At 40.6% G+C, this 17,350-nt stretch overlaps 1 protein-coding gene across 2 annotated transcripts; it reads left to right on the top strand.

The window, feature by feature from the left end:
• The first annotated feature begins 1,526 nt into the window (after positions 1–1,526).
• LOC127376220 (protein HIRA) lies at positions 1,527–17,189 on the top strand. 2 transcript variants are annotated; one of them, XM_051422908.1, is made up of 25 exons: positions 1,527–1,794; positions 3,489–3,551; positions 3,806–3,916; positions 4,134–4,224; positions 4,429–4,523; positions 4,710–4,805; positions 5,402–5,562; positions 5,795–5,962; positions 6,050–6,163; positions 7,170–7,240; positions 7,423–7,528; positions 7,896–8,117; positions 8,594–8,679; positions 9,538–9,738; positions 9,963–10,106; positions 10,202–10,421; positions 10,775–10,882; positions 11,964–12,112; positions 12,301–12,462; positions 12,830–12,888; positions 13,143–13,248; positions 13,363–13,485; positions 13,588–13,751; positions 13,922–14,010; positions 14,498–17,189. In XM_051422908.1, the coding sequence occupies exons 1-25, from the start codon at positions 1,758–1,760 to the stop codon at positions 14,612–14,614; spliced, it is 3,063 nt and encodes a 1,020-aa protein (XP_051278868.1). In that variant the 5' UTR covers positions 1,527–1,757; the 3' UTR covers positions 14,615–17,189. The 2 variants fall into 2 exon arrangements, with proteins under 2 accessions (XP_051278868.1, XP_051278869.1); XM_051422909.1 differs by having other exon boundaries at positions 10,205–10,421.
• The last annotated feature ends 161 nt before the right edge of the window (positions 17,190–17,350 follow it).

Here is a 17,350-nt window from a genome sequence, read left to right on the forward strand (position 1 = left end):
TTGTGATGTGGATGAGGTGTTGTGGCCAGACTGAAACTGTAACTGCATACAGTAAATTCTTCGGTTGTTTTGTATGTAGACCACTGTATGTGCAACTTTGTGTTGGTTGGGATGTACACTGTGTACATTGTTTTTGTGGGAAAAATAAAATATATTTGTTACTGTGTATTTGTGTGTTCTGAGTATAAAAACAATATTCTCAAATATTTTATGATACACTTAAGTATGTACTGTCTGTAATAAGTGTAACACTGAACAAAAAAAAGGCCTAAGTCACTATGATGAATGGAGAAGAAGCGTTTTCCATTCATCATAGTGTTTTACATTGAGCACATCAGTGTTCAACTGGTTCTTATAAATGTCTATTCATATGATGGTTTGTGTGTGTCATTTGAAAACAAAATACCATTTTGAGACGAAATAACATTGTTTTGGATGTAAAGTTTCATTTTGCAGGAGAACTGAGGGGTTTTGCCCATTGTGTGTGTGTTTTTTTTTTTTATGTGTAGAGTTCTGAGAGTATGAGGCATGCATTCAGAAAATGTGTGTAAACAATCGAGAAAAAATTTAATAACCTTGTATCCTTGTATATATTGAAATTGTCTGTTAAAAGAAACTTTTGATTTTATTCATTACTAATTAAATTACCATCTCTTTAAGAGCTGAAATAGAAAATACGTCAAAAGTTGTACAAACATGTACACCTTAATATAAAAACCAGATGCAACATGTCTTTTTGTTCATATGAGATATTAGGCTTATAGCAGGCCATTTTTAAAACATTTGTTTGATTACGATAACATTAGTAAATACAAATTAGGCTGTATTTAGTATTTTATGTATGTTTTTATGAACCTCTCATAAATCCCAGTTTCATTTGTCCTTTATAACAACAATTTATTGTTTCTGCGTCTGAACAATAAGATATGTTTCCAAAAAAACTTTACTCAAAACTGTATTGTTTGAGAGCCAAAACTGCCCTCAGAGGCATCTTTCTCTAAATGTAACTTTTTACATCTTAAACCACCAAATTACAAAATACCTTATAAAGTGATTAACACCCAATTTAAACACATTGTGCCAACTCCAAGAACAGCTGCATTAGTTAGAAACAAATTGTTATAATACATTCATAATAAAGAGACAAAACAAAAAAGAAAAACACAAAAAAATCTAAAAAGTTGTTTCTACCTTTCACCTTATGATTTAAATGACCCACTGCCTCCTCATACTTTTCTTGACGTTTTAAATTCTGCGTTTGCGCACTAACGCTTTTATAATTTTTCAAAATAAAAGCCGTATCAAGAAGATTTTACACCGATATAACAAATATGATTCTTTTTGCTCTCGGGTTTTGATTAGTTACAGTAAAAAGAACACGAAAACATAATACCTCCTGTTTTATTCCATTATACCTTTTAAAAAATGTACAAAGTTCCCCCCTCTGGAATTATTGTGACAGCTGCCCTGAACGTGTTTCCGGTCCGCGGTCAAAAATAACGGAAACAGTTCCAGTGCTGCCTGGTGTCACCTCGCCTGTTGTCCGGGCCGCCTGTCTGCCGCCGCCGCTCGGCTCGGAGTCCCGGGGATGCTGCTGCTGCTGCAAGGATGGAGTTGAACCACAAAAACAACAAAGTGTCGGACAGAGTTTGAGACAAAGGGAAGGGGGTTAGCGTTAGTTCTCCAACGAAACTGAAGGCTGGATGGATTGTTTGTTGAAACTAATATAGGAGGAAATTAAAAGAATCGGATTGAAAATGAAGCTGCTGAAGCCGAGCTGGGTGAGCCACAACGGTAAGCTTGTGCAGGAATCTGTTGGACCAAGTTGGGCTTTTGTTGTCGGAGGGGGGTGAATTGATAAGGAGGCATGATGGTGGTGGGCTCGACACTTGTTTGACTCGTTTGTCACTTAATAGTCACTCACAAACCAGACTTAAATTCCACAGCTGAACACACACAGCGGGTGTTTTTTGTCATTATCAGTATTACTCCTCGCTTTTCCATATGTATCAATGTTTGCTAACCTTAGCTAGCTAGCTAGCTACTTAGCCAAGTTAGCCCCCCCCCCCCCCCCGGCTAGCTCAGATACCCTGACGCTAGCTAACTTACCTGCCAGTTGACCCATGTCGAAGTTACTGTCTCAAAGTGACTTGATGTTTGGTGTTTTTGGCGTCCCATACGACATTTTAGTGACCGCGAACAAGCTCGACATGGAGCCAAAAAAGTGTCTGTTCGCGACATCTCCAAGCTGTCAGTGTGGAAAGTTAACCGATAGAGAAATGGCCTGAATTTAAGGTGCAGCTAACGACTGCTGTCATCAGTGTACTCATATGTTTATACAAGATGTAGTTACAGTGGTACGAAACGGAGAAAGCAAGCAGATATTGATACTCTGCTGATAAATGACTTTAAGTACTAATGCTGGTAACTAGCACGAGTTACCTTCTTCCTCCAGTGTTGAAATATCTTATATATAATATATAATATTTAGAGAGTCCTTAGAAACATAGGCATTGGTAGGTGATGAAGCCAGAAATAAAACACCAGAGCAAAAGCTGCAGTGAAATAATACAGTAGGACTGCAATTGTTTTTTTTTATTATTATCAGTCAATCTGTCCATACTTTACCATAATATTAATCAAATTGCAAATGATAAGTTAATTATGTTATCTACTGAGTGAGACATGCTTTTCCCAAAAGCCAAAGGGACGTCTTCAGATGTGTTGTTATGTCTGACTGACAGTCTGACAAAGTCAAAGATACACGATTTCTAATGATTTAAAACAGAAAAAATGGTCAAATACTCACATTTGAGAAGCTAAAACCAGCAACTTTTTTTTCCTCACAAAATGAAATAACATATAGACACACATAAGCAAACACCAAGGACTGTCATGCTTTGCAAAACCGCTTATTATACTTGAAACAAATTAGTTTCTAAAGCCTCAATCTGCAATGTATGCTGCTTGTTGTCTCTGCATTTTAACATCTGATCATGATCTGAGTATGTGTTTTCTTTGACACCTCTAATGTTGCAGCACTATTTATTAGACCTACGTAATAAACACAGGGTAAATACAAATTATAGTGGTTTGATTTTTATTTATTTATTGGAATATAGTGTACTTTAGCTGTACTTTATAAAGAGAGAGTCGGAAAAATGCTTGACTGCATGTTGATTTAATCCACAGTCACTAACAAAACCACGAAAAAAAGAACACTGTCAGATCTCGTCTTGCTCTGACTTAGCTGTGGAAAATCACAGAAAAGGAATTTTCCATATGGCCAACAACATGAAGCCTGGTTTAAAAGCAAAACCACGGATGTCTCTGTGATATTCCCGTGTTGAAATGTGTCCCAAATATGTTTCCCAACAACTACTTTTTTTCTTATGTTCTGCAAAATCACTCTATAGTATCTGTTAGTCTGTGTCTGTGCATCTATGGTTTGATAAATATCATTAAATGTTGACTTGTGTGTCTCACAGGCAAACCCATATTTTCTGTTGACATCCACCCTGATGGGACAAAGTTTGCAACCGGTGGACAGGGTAAGACCAGCTGTATTGTATTGTTTACTGCCTCTAGCACTGAACCTCTTTCACTGTTAAGATGTTGTGCTTGATGAAGTTCTCGGCTGATGAGACTTTACAGTGTTGGTGTCAGCACCCAGTTCTGAATCTCACACCATACTAAATGTTCTCCTGCAGCCTCAGACTTCCTCGTCCGTCTCTTCTTGTGTGGGGATTTCAGATTAAAACACCAAGATGTCTTAATCATTGCATTTTTTAAACATTTATTTCAGGAGAGGATTCTGGCAAGGTGATGATTTGGAACATGGCGCCAGTCCTCCGAGAGGAAGATGAGAAGAATGAGAATATTCCCAAAATGCTTTGCCAGATGGACAATCACTTAGGTAACCAGCCATGTTGATTCAGATTAGCCTGTTGAATGTAGAAATGGTTACGTGGTCAATGTAGCCATGCCTAAATTGTGGACAAGTCGGATTCTGATCAGGCAGTCGCTGGCTTGAATCTTTTCCCACATTTTTGTTCTCTACAGACAACTAATATCATACCATATACGTTTTATTTATAACTGGAGTCAGCAAAAGTGTTTGTTTGTCTCTGCAGCGTGTGTGAACTGTGTGCGCTGGTCCAACAATGGGTTGTACCTGGCATCAGGAGGAGACGACAAGCTGGTCATGGTGTGGAAGAGAGCTGCGTATGTATACACATACATACACACAAACACAAACTGTGCAAATACAGATGGCGTATATGCTCTTACCGTCCAGTCTGATCTTGTCATATTGCATTTTTTCAATCAGTATTTCTGTTTTTGACCACAGAATGTTTTCTATATTGAAAAGAAAGCTGGTGGTTGGAGCTGTTTGATTTTGACCACTTGTGTGTTTTTTTCTGGTAGATTCATCGGCCCAAGCACGGTTTTCGGGTCAAGCAGTAAGCTGGCCAACGTGGAGCAGTGGAGGTGTGTCACAATCCTGAGGAACCACACTGGAGGTAAGATGCACAAAAAAACATTTAAATGCACATTTATACGCATCAGAAACCTCCTACTTGCACACTAATACCTCAACCCACTCATAGAAAAAGGGCTCCGTAGTGCTTTTTGAGGTCCAAAACTCCACAGGAAACCTTTGAGGGATGAGGCAGGGATTTCAGTGTGTGTCTGTTTTTTGTTTGCAGATGTGATGGACGTGGCGTGGTCTCCTCATGACGTGTGGCTGGCCTCCTGCAGCGTGGACAACACTATTGTCATCTGGAACGCTCGCAAATTTCCAGGTAGGAGACACCAAAACCAGAGCTCACTGTTTTTGTAGCATCGCAGCTGGAAAAAAAATGGATACACGCTAGTCTAGAATTAAAAGTCACTACATTTTAAAAGGTATCATTTCCAAAAATAGAAGACCATAAACATTTTTCACAGTTCCACCTGACTGTGTGTTGTTTCATTCATCATAAGCAGAATTTAAAGGACCCCACTCTGTGTTGTTTGTTTGGTAAATATGACACTACAGTGAGCAACTGCTTAGCGTAGCATAAAGACTGCTACCAGATGGAGTCAAGACAATACTTATACACACAAAATACTGAAAACCCTTTATTGCACACTGTATTGTAATTTATATTGCAACAGGTCTGCAACTAAATAAATGTAAATATTCAGTCTACTATCAAAGCACATCCTCATAATGAAAAGCTAGAATTTTTGTTTAGAAGTTTAGCTTGAAGTGATTAATTAATGATAATTTTATTTCTTAAAAGTGAGCCCATAACACTGTCCTCATTATTACTAACACCATTCAGTATAACCTGCTGATAGAGCAGGAAGACATTTCCCTCTTGTCAGCTCGTCATCCATCCCTCTGTCTCTCCAGAGATGGTGACTTGTCTGCGAGGACACACTGGATTGGTTAAAGGTCTGACGTGGGATCCAGTGGGGAAGTACATTGCCTCCCAGGCTGATGACCACAGCCTCAAAGTGTGGAGAACAGTGGACTGGCAAATGGATGCCAACATCACCAAACCCTTCAGTGAGGTACAGAAACACTGTTGCTGTTGGCTGCGTTTGTTGATGCTGTGAGAGTAGGCAGTTGATATTGTTATGGCTGTATTACAGGGAAACATCTGCTTGCATTATGCGTTTTCACTCATTTATTCAGGTTTTTCATACGATCTGTCATATGTCTGTATATTCTCTTGCCAGTTCTGCCACATTTCACCAGTCAGGGTCTGAATAATTTTTTTTTTGGTCTTTTTCTTTGTCTCAGTGCGGCGGCACGACCCACGTCCTGCGTCTGTCCTGGTCTCCAGATGGTCAGTATCTGGTGTCAGCTCATGCCATGAACAATTCCGGTCCCACCGCTCAGATCGTGGAGAGAGACGGCTGGAAGACTAATATGGACTTTGTGGGCCACCGTAAAGCGGTCACTGTGGTGGTAAGGAAGTTTTAGCCACATGTTCACCATGCCTTGTACTCACAATCTATCTGTGTACTGATACAGATCTGGTTTCTTTCTCCGTAGAAATTCAACCCAAAGATCTTTAAGAAGAAGCAGAAAAACGGCAGCTCTCCAAAACCAGGCTGTCCGTACTGCTGCTGCGCTGTCGGCAGCAAAGACCGATCACTCTCTGTCTGGGTCAGTTTGTTTAGAAAGTTTTGTTTGTTTATATAGAAAACAGTAGTACATATGTTAATTCCAGTGATGAGGGTTCCTCAGTCAAGTTGCAGATTTCACGGATCACTTTGTTTGTTAATCGAACTGTGTTAATGTGACAACAAGTAGAAAGATCTTAACCCTATTTTAGTTCCTGTTGTGTGAGAAAAACATATGACTTTATGACTTAGTATTCCTGGCCATTTACTACTGGACACATGTCTTAAACATCAATAAAACACTGTGGCCTAAAAACATAACTGTGACAACGACCTAAACACACAACGTGTGAAACAGAGAGGGAAGTGAAAGAATGATTGTGATGGAAATGGAGGACAGCGTGACACAGAGTGGCTGTTATTGACGGCTGCTCTTATCTCTGGTGTTACAGTTAATGCAGTAAGAATAGGTTAACTCCTGTTTAAACAGATGTGTAGAAGCAGCTACTTGTCCTCTACCGTTAAGCTGACAGCGCTGATCAGCAGCCGGCAGGAGAGATGCTCCGTGCTGCACTGAAACACTGCCCGCTGCTGCACAGCACGCTGTTTGTTTGTTTATTCAAAGTGTATTAATATTGAACAAGTCACGTGTCCAAATTGCACGAAATTCCACATTACACTGACCTTGGGTTCCCAAAAATACACCTGCCACGTGTCAATCAGATGAACACACACACACACTCATACATACTGACAGACAAGAGACCTCCTGTCACTGGAGGTAAAACCAAACCTTTGCATAATAAAAGTTTGCATTTGAATCTTCTTAGGCAAAATATCTTATAGGTCACACAATATGAGGCTGTTTAATATGCTTTTAATGAATATATATATACTTATTTGGCATATTTCCCACTGGACATTTTGGCCGTTGATATTTTCATCTACATGTAATACTGACCAAAAGTCTGCATATGCCAGCAAACGTAAACCCTGGAAGGGATCCTGACGATACTAATGTTGCCTTTCTGTCTGTTTCTCTTCCTCAGCTGACCTCTCTGAAGCGCCCCCTAGTGGTCATCCACGATCTGTTTGATAAATCAATTATGGACATTTCCTGGTGAGTGTTAGATGGGTGTTGTGACACAGTTGGCAACTGGGAGAAGGCTGATGGCCAAACTGTATCCAGTCCTATTCCATACTCATACATATTATCTATGGTTTGAGACTAATGAACAGGATTATATGGCATCACTGGTACACCCTCCACATGTCTGAGTTTTGTGTGTGTGTGTGTCTCAGGACTTTGACAGGTCTGGGGATGTTGGTGTGTTCGATGGACGGCACTGTAGCCTACCTGGACTTCTCACTTGATGAACTGGGAGACCCGCTGAGTGAGGAGGAGAAGGTTAGACATCATGCAGTCACATCTGACAATAAAATACTGAACAGAGAATTAGCTATTAAACTCAATAAACCAAACAAACAAATGACTTGGGCTTAAACTAGATCCTGTTTGCATTCTTTTCTCAGCATTATTAAGCTCAAGTGTTTCCCCTCTAATACTAGTTCCCAACCAGTATGTTTTGATGATTTTTTCCACTGTTCTTAACTGGTATGAACAGCAGAGGACAAGACAGGACATGACTGCTATAATACAAGTTCTTTCTTTCTTTATTTGGTTTTTATTTGGTTGTTGGTTTTCCTTCTATCATTCTATCAAGAACATTAAGAACCCAAATCAAACATGTTATCTTTATTCCTCTGGCAAACAGAACAGCATCCATCAGAACATCTACGGTAAGAGTCTGGCTATAACCAGCACCGAGGCTCAGCTTTCCACCACCATCATCGAGAACCCTGAGATGCTCAAATACCAGCAGGAGCGACAGAACTCGGCCCAGACCAACATAGGACCGGGCTGTGCCGGGCCCGAATCTTCAGCCCCCAAACTCAACAGTGTGATGAACGGAGAGTCTCTGGAGGACATCAGGAAGGTGGGAACGTCTTAAAGTTGAACTGCTGTCGGTTTGGTTCAGGACAAGCACAGAGTTCTGTTTAATAATGATATGAATCATAATTTGTTCATTCATGTGTGAATTTTATACACATATCTGCTCTTAAGATTACTTACTTAATATGCGTATATGATAAATGCACTAAAACAGTTTTAGTTAATAAAGGGATTTTCTTGCCAGCATAATAATAAGTCTTAGTTTCAGACAAAATGGATTCATGTTGGAAAGACAATATGTAGAAACAGTAACTGATTATATTTACATATTTAGACAGTATGTAGTGATAGCTATACAGATATAGATATCCAAATATATGTGAATGGAGATTCAGATATCAGTGATGTATTAGATATTATTTATGTATGTATGTTTTATGAGTTCCAGAGCTCCATTTTCAAAAGCTGTCAAAACAATTATATTTTTGGAGCTTGATGTTTTATTTGGTCGTCTTGCAGAACCTTCTGAAGAAGCAGGTGGAGACAAGAACTGCAGATGGCAGAAGACGAATCACACCGCTCTGTATCGCTCAACTGGACACTGGGTAAGAAAATATGAAACTGGCTTTCATTGGTGGACAATCAGTAAATCCACCACACATATTAGACACATCCAACATAAAAAAAAGGTTAATTGTTAGTGCCATACATTTGTGTGCTGTCTTTTGTCAGACACCTCACCTTGTGTGCCACCTACAATATGTATGGTGTATTTGAAGTGTTTTTGCTTAATAAACCTGCATCATTTGTGAGGTTAACTAAGATCTATGACAAATCCAACTTGGTCTAACTTGCTGGGAGCTAAAACTACTACTGGCAGAGCTCTTAGGGTCTTTTTAGCTATTTTTAGGGGGTCGCACCTCTCCTGCACAACAAGGTAACAACACAACAGGTCCGCTATTGAGTCAAGGATAATTAGACCAGATCTAAAACCTCAACAGCTCCAAACACACAGAGAGAGAGAGAGAAACACCAGCACTGGCAGCAGCATGATGCACCACCAGTTAATGGGCAGCAAAGGTGGAAAATAGCAGCAATACATGTCATTTTTTCAGAACTTTTTTTCACTCTCTCCCTCTGCCTCCAAAAACACATTTTTCTCCTGACGATGAAAATGATGATGACTCACCATGTGATTGGAGCTGATAGAGATTGGATCGACCAGGGTATTAGACATATTGACACACAGACCCCAGACCAGATCCTACCACATCTGATAAATCTGAATATCCTTTGGATCTGACCTGACTGGGGTTGTAGAATGGGTCTCAACTAGTTACCAGGAGGTCAAGAACTCTACTTGAGTCAAAGTGACCCCTGACTCATGTTCCTAGCAGTAGTAGCTGTAGCACTAGTAGTGATAGTCATATAAACAGTAGATCGCTGTCTCTCTTTCTCTGCAGGGATTTCTCTCCAGCTCTGTTCAACAGCGCTCCCATCCTGCCCTCGGGCTCCTCCATGTCCAACCAGCTCACCTCCCAGCTCAGCTCCGACTCCAGCCCAGGACAGGCTTCTTCTCTGGGGCTTAGGCCCAGCCACGACCCAATGCTCACCTCGCCTCCAGCCAGCAGCATCGCCAAAGGCCTGGAAGACAACAAGGACGGGTACAAGCTGAGAGCAAGCTTTTACGTTTTGCTCATACCCTCTCTGAGATTTTATTCTTTTTCTGTAATGTTCTATCTGTGAATGTTTACTTCCTGTCCAGGATTCTCACTCCTAATTCAGTCACTCCTTCTGTCCTCCTCTTCCTTGTTTTTTAGCCTTCATTTTTATTGGCCTTGATCTCCTCATTCCCTCCTTCTCATTTTCTGGTTTCCTTATATTTCAGTGTGAAGCCGTGTCTGCTCCTCACTTCTGCCTCGAAGATCGAGCCAATGAAAGCTCTGGACTCCAGGTTCACAGAGAGGTCAAAGGCCACACCAGGGGTCACAGCCGCCATCTCCTCCACCGCTGGACTCACACCACTAGACAGGTGATTGACTCAGTATAATTGGAGTTATTGGGTAGAGGTGGACCAAAGCTCAAAAAGAGAACAAACTGAAAAAATGTACTTTTCTGTTGGTCCAGCAGGCCAAAAGATGGCATCTCCGCCCTAAAAGACATAAAATCCAAAGAAGACACCAGCAGCGACAGCGAGGACAAGATGGCCACTATAAACAAAAACCTGTCGTTCAGCAAGAGGAAACCCGAGCTGCTGATGGACGGAGGAGAGGTGGTGGAGAAGAGGAAGAAGGGACGGCCCAGGAAAGAGAAGATGGCTGCTCCCATCGCCCAACCCTTCACTCAGGTAGAAAGATGGAGGGGAAAGATGAATTTATGTAGGTCTCAATAATCCTGTACATCATTGAATCCTAAGAGATCAACTCATTCCTTTCTAAAAAAAACATTAACAAACCAAAAAAGAGTAATATATTTAGGTCGTGGAGACATTTATTGACCTTGTTTTAATGGAAAGTCAGTCAAAGCCTTGTTCATTTAATATTTTTGAAATCAGAAACTAACAGTTTAAAAAAAAAAAAAAAAATAGCAAGTAGAATGTTAATGTTCAGGTAAAAGTTCCTTTTGTGCAGATGTCCTTGGAATAGATACATAGCACCAGAGAGATAAATGCATGGTTTTTCTTCCTCCTCTTCCTGTCAGATAACTCCTCCAGCAGAGCGGGAGCCCAGCAGGGTGGCAGCTCCTCCAGCTCCTGTAGCTGCTCTCAAACTACCAACGCCAAGTATAAAGAAAGCCTTCAGTCTGCAGGTAACAAACACACTGTGTGTCTGTGTGTGTGTTAGGTGTGTGTTAGGTGTGGGCAATATGGGCAAAAAATAATATCTCGATATTTTGGGGGATTTTGGCGATAACGATAATCAGTCGATATCCTTTTAAATGTTAAAATCTTTTTACCGCTGAAGGCGCTTAGCACTCTGAACACTGAAGCTCATAGGATTTGTATCGGCACTAAATCATCTGAAGTACCGGTAGCTTCAGGGACTGGAGGTGCTTGCATTTTCTCTCTACCATCACAACGCGCTGCTAAACTGTTGCAAGGAGGATGCTAGCGAGAGGTCATGTGATCACATCATGTGATCACGTAGGCCCACTAGTCATGTGACTGAATCCTGCCATGCTGTAGAGAGCGTTGCTGCACCGTGTATTAAGTGGATGTGAGGAGTTTCCATGTGCGTTTCAATATTTTTGGCGAAGTAATTTAAATACTCGATAATGGAAATTTGCACATCGTCAAAACAACGACAATATTATCGCAAACGATATATATCGTCCAGCGTGCATGCGTGCGTGTGTGTGTGTGTTGTTTTACTCACCTTAAATCATATCCATATTCCCCTTCCCCTCCTGAGTCCCCTAGAAAGTAGGAGGTTGACAGTAACAAAGTCTAATTGTTTTTAAACCAAAGCAATTAACTGAAACAAACTGAAAATAAGAATTGTTGTGTTTTGTTACCTTAGATTGAACCATTTTTATCTACAGTGGGAGGCCGCCATGTTGAAGCACCATATTTCTACAACTAGAATTTTGTGGCCACAAAGTTCCTCCTTGCGCTTGGTTGAGGCGAGGCTTTCAGTTTGTTGCGATCAGCAATCTCACCACTAGATTTCACTAAACACCACTGTTAGTATGTAGTCCACTATGTTTAATGCACTACTCTGCTCTTAATCACCCTCGATCGGTGACAGCATCACCAAAACCGATATGTTCATGAAAGTCTCTTTTCTCCACACAATGTTCCTATCTAAAGTTTGTTTAGGTGGCAGTTTGACATTATTTTTAGGATATGACTGTTTCTTACATACCTGTTGGACGATGTGTCTGTGTGAAGGTGAGCATGGAGCCGTCGGTGTTCCTGGAGGTGGAGAACGAGGTGTCTGTAGTTGCAGGTTCGAAGCTCAGCCAGCTGCGATGCTCCAGAGACGGACGAGACTGGAACACACTGCTGCCCAGCTCAGTGGTCACTGCAGCAGGGAGCAGGTAGGAGGCGCCGCTGACATGTCTTGTGTTTTACTGTAAATAAAATAGATGCAGCTTGTCTTTATGCTTTAGTTGTTTCACTCCATTGTGGAAAAGTATTTTTCATATGATAAACCCATCATTCAGATTGTATAAACACATTAATGAACAACACTGAATCCGTTTGCCTTGCTCTTCCTACCCCTCAGTGATGTCCTTGCAGTCGCCTGTCAGGACAGGATGTTGTCAGTGTTCTCTTCCTGTGGGCGGCGGCTCCTTCCAGCCATCCAGCTGGCCACACCTGTCTCAGCTGTGCACTGCTCCTCACACTTCGTCATGGTTCTGACTGCTGGTGCAACGCTGTCCGTCTGGTCAGTGCTCACATAATCTGTCAGAAATGTTTTTTCTTTTCTAGATTTGATCTGTATTAATTAGGGATGTTTTTTAAGCTTGTCTGTCCCCACCTGTTTGAACTGATTTAAAAACATATTTTAAAGGAAGTGTGGTACAAATGCAGGTTCATACTTAAATTGCAGAGATATATTTAAAGAAATATTGATTTATATAGTATATTGTTGATATACTACTTTTGGCTGTTACAGATTTGTGTAACAGCTGATAGATTGGCCGTTTCAGTCAAGGGTTTTTATGTTTTTATGAACTATACAAAAGCATTAATGAGTTTGCTGGTGTTTGTAATAAAAACAGTTTGTTAATTTCTTATCTGTCTGTGTCCAGGGATGTTCAGAAACAAAAGGCTCTGGTGAAGAACGAGTCTCTACTGACCATTTTATCTGGTGAGACACTGCAGCATGTTCCTGCTCCTCCTAAAATCCTTCTTACAAATAAGTCTATTCCTCAAATTTTGAACTATTTTATAAAAAACATTTAACACGTGATAATCTATAAGTGTTTATTTCGAAGACTGTGAGATTTTTTATGAAGATAATGTAAAACCACACTGTATTGACTTAGGCAACTATTTATATCAGTGAGTCTGGAGAATCCAGTGGTGCTATTCTCCCTAAAAACCTTTTGTTTGTGCCTTTAGGTGCTGACAGCACAGTATCTCAGTCTCTGCTGACTCAGCAGGGAGTTCCAGTCATTGGACTGTCCAATGGGAAGTCTTACTGCTTCAGCTCCTCACTGGAGACATGGTGAGAAAGAGTGGAGACGCAGCACGGGCCAGAAACACATTGCTGCCTAAAACAGCTGCTACTAATAATCCAGATCATGATTTCTAATATAAACTTTTTCTCTGTCTCTCTCAGGACTCTGATAGCTGATAAAGGGGACTCTCTGGTCCAGTGTGCTGACTTCAGGAGCTGCTTATCTACCCACGATGCACCTGCATCCTCAGGGCCGTTGGCAGTCATGCAGGGACGCAATCTCAAGTATGACATTAATATTAAATCTCCCATTCTTAACACCAGCGTCTTCCTCCAGATAAAATGTCATAAAGAAGTCAGTTTAAAAAATCTGTCTGGTCCCTGCAGTGCTGGTCGTCTGGCATCCCGCCTCTCGTCCACCCCTCACCACCTGCAGCAGAGCATGACGCTGGCCTTCCTGGAGAATCAGCTGGCATCTGCTCTGACTCTGCAGTCAGCGCAGGAGTATCGCTACTGGCTGCTCATCTACGCCCGTTTCCTCGTCAACGAAGGTACCAGACGGCCACTGTTTAAAGTTTTCACACTTTCTAGAGACTGACAGGGATATTAACCCCCCCCCCAAAAAAAAAACCAAACAAAAAAAAAACAGTTGGATGCTGAGACTAAGTGTGTGTGTCTGTGTCTGTGTCTGTGTCTGTGTGTCTGCGTCTGTGTCCTCCAGGCTCAGAGTATCGTCTCAGAGAACTCTGTAAGGAGCTGCTGGGTCCAGTCCACAAATCTGCGTCTACAGCCTGGGAGCCCACCACTCTGGTATGACACTCTGCTGGTTCAATTAAAGGCCAATGGTTATTCCTGCTAAACTCTCATATATGTATTTTCATAAATGCACCTGTACTCCCCGATCTAGTTTTTTGGCCTGATCCAATCCTTTAATATCGCTTGTCTGCTGATACCAAGTCCCAGCTAATGCTCATATTTACCTTAATGTTGATTTAAAATAAGGATCTGACACACTGAAATAACAGCTGTAGCTACTATAGCTGGTACATCCGTAATTTTGACAAGCGACTTGAGGTCCTGCTTCATTCTTACTCCTGCTGCAAAAACTGCTGACTCATATTAGTCCTTTGTCCTCCCTGCATCTAATTATTTTCAAACTGATTACATTTCACTGGTACATCATATTGTGGACACTGTAGTCCTGTTTTGACCAGTTAATGAGTTAGCCATAGCTAGCTCTGGCGCCGCATTGCATACATGTTGCTAACTATTTGTTTTCATTGATTTCTGTGTTCAGGGTCTACGTAAGCGGGAGTTGCTGCGGGAGGTTTTACCTGTCATTGTTGAGAACCTGCGATTCCAGAGACTGTTCACCGAATACCAGGACCAGCTGGAGCTGCTGCGCAACAAATAACACACACACTGCTATACACAGACATGCACAGACTGACACAAACACACACTTGGACTCATCATGAAACCGGTTTGGTTCGTCCCGGCTCCGCTCGGTTCCGGTAAACTTTTGACTGCTTTCCTCCACTTGGGAAGCTTGAAACGCTGTTCTGGCTGGAAAAACCAGAGTGTTTTGTGAGAACTTTAATAAGAGCCAGTTCACAGCCTTTCAAGCGCTGGGACGTCTCAGTGCTGTTGCTCACTGGAGAGAAGTGGGTGCTTAGTGTTTTTTTTTTTTTTTTTGTTGTTTTTTTAATCACAATTTCAGTTTGAACTTTTTGTCTTTTGTCTTTTCTTTCTTGCTTAATGTGTTTTTTCCTGACCTATGCACCTCTCTCCTGCACTCCTAATCATGAACTTAAAAAGATTAACTTAAGAGAGACTGTGATAGATAGGTTGCAGGTTTGATCCCTGCCACGTGCAGCATCAGCAGCTGTGTGTCCTGTTAAATCGCTCTCAAGCCTGTTTCCCTCCTCAGAGAGAGAGAGAGAGCAGAGGTGAGACGTTCATAAAGGAAAAATAGGAATCAGAATGGATGTAAAGGAGCAATATGCTTGTACCAAAGTGATGCCTTTAATTGTAGAAATAACCACACACCTGTATCTGCAAGGAAATGAAGGGCATCCAGACAAAGGTTCAACCGGGTTTTAAAGGCTGATATTTCTTGACTCAGTCTGCCAAGAGGTGAAGTTTTGAGTATATTGGCTGTCTTTAAAAGTGACAATGCTAATACCAAAATGTAAAGTCGCAGCGAAAAAAGATTTATTACATTTAGATCATCGCTGGAAATCAAATTTACATAATGAAATACAAGATGGACTTCTGGGAAACGGAGTCAGAAGGGATCTCAGATATTTAAGTGAAGAAATAAAGTTTGCCTTTAGTCACTTTGTAGCTTATTCTAACCATACACAAGTCAAAGAGCACTTAAAGCAACTCAGATGTGAGAAGATGTAACGGAAGCACAACAGCTGAATTTGTATTGTTACTGCAGTAAAAAAGAAACTGGCAATTCAGTCTGATTATCAGGTTGTGGCAACGCAGGAATCTCTTGTAGATGTGTGGTAGTGTGGATTAATCACATCTTTGATCTGCAACTGTTTGAGACATCAGTGCAAGCTGTCGATGCTAGCTGCCATTTTTAAACAACAGTTTGAAGTCATGTCAGCTAGTGTTCTACACAACGCATCCATTTTTTACCTAAACTTCGTCATCGCCTCTAAAATCAAGATAATCAAATAACTTGCCAACCAAGGATTTAACATATTGAGTGTGCTTAATAAATCACATTTACAATGTGCTGGATAAGTGGATTTAGAACCAAACTCATTTTTCAGGCAGATCTTAACCTTTATCATGACAACTCAGATTATATCATATTTACTGTAGACCTTATTGTTGCCTCCTCCTGCCTGTCTGTCTGCGGGTGTTTAGCAAGAGAACACAGAAAGACAGGAAAACAGAATTATGTTCTTCTACATACACAAAACCTAAACATATAATCCTCTGATCTGCAGGTTTTTCTGAGACTTTTTGAACCTCTTTTACTATAAACTCGTGTCACAGTCACATTCAAACTAATTGATTGTAAATATCAGTAGCTTGAGTTTGAGGAAAATGTGCTGTCAGCTTTCCTGAGCTCCTGTATGTCATACTCATTAAATCTTCAAGGTATATATGTATCAAACAGGCCTCTGAGGTAATCAAAGACACAGTTTTTTATGTGTTATAGTTTCACAGACACTATCAACTCTGCTCACCACATCCAGTGCAGCTTTTTTACTCATTCAATCCAACAAAAATGGTTTGTCAGTTATCTGTGATTGTAGGATTGTCTTATTGTTCTTGAAATTGTGTAAACGTTTCATCAGATCAGGTTGTGATCAGAGAGGGCCAGTGGAGAAATGAGATATATATATCTCTATATATATATATTATTTGGTCTGTTTCACTTATTTTCTTGTTTGTAAATAACCACATTCTCTTTACTTTATATCTGTTGCCAGGCAAAAACCACTGCAAAAACAACAGTTTTGCAGGACTGAGAGGGGAAATGTTTTTGTCTGACATCCATTAACTTGACATTTTAATAGGTTTTAAAGGCCTAAAGGTCATGAAACCCAACACTTCAATGAACATCAAGAAAAAGTATTTCTTTATCCTTTCTGTCTACAGCAGCAGTAATGCACTCCTCTGCCAATCCAGTGTGTGTGTATGTAAATGGAGAGTTTGAGCTTAGAAAGCTTGTTTACTGCTGTAATTCACTGCACAGTGTGGAGAGCAGTGCTGAGGCCGACACAGGCAAGTCCAGAGGAAGAATTAATCCTCTTTCTTTACTAATCTGTACAGAGTTTCTTTCTGTTTATTTCTTTTTTGTTTGTTTGGGTTTGGTTTTTTTCCCGCTGTTAGTCATTTTTAAATGTTTGTACAAGGCAATTTTTGTTTCCATTTTCTATAAGAAAAAAGAAAAAAAATGAGCGGAGACGAGCTGAAATTTTGCTTTTGAAGAAAGTGAAAAATAAACAAATGAGAAGTAATTTCCTGTGGTGTGGGTGTTATTAAACTATTACCTAACAAACAAATCTTGTTATCTGAGCAACACAAGGATGATCTTTGTGGAACACAAATCACATTGTATAAAAGGGAAAAAGCAAAAAATACAGAACTAAATATCAAATGCTAGAAGTCTGCACAAGTT

This window comes from Dicentrarchus labrax, unplaced genomic scaffold, assembly GCF_905237075.1.
Source record: "Dicentrarchus labrax unplaced genomic scaffold, dlabrax2021, whole genome shotgun sequence".
Lineage (NCBI taxonomy): Eukaryota > Metazoa > Chordata > Actinopteri > Moronidae > Dicentrarchus > Dicentrarchus labrax.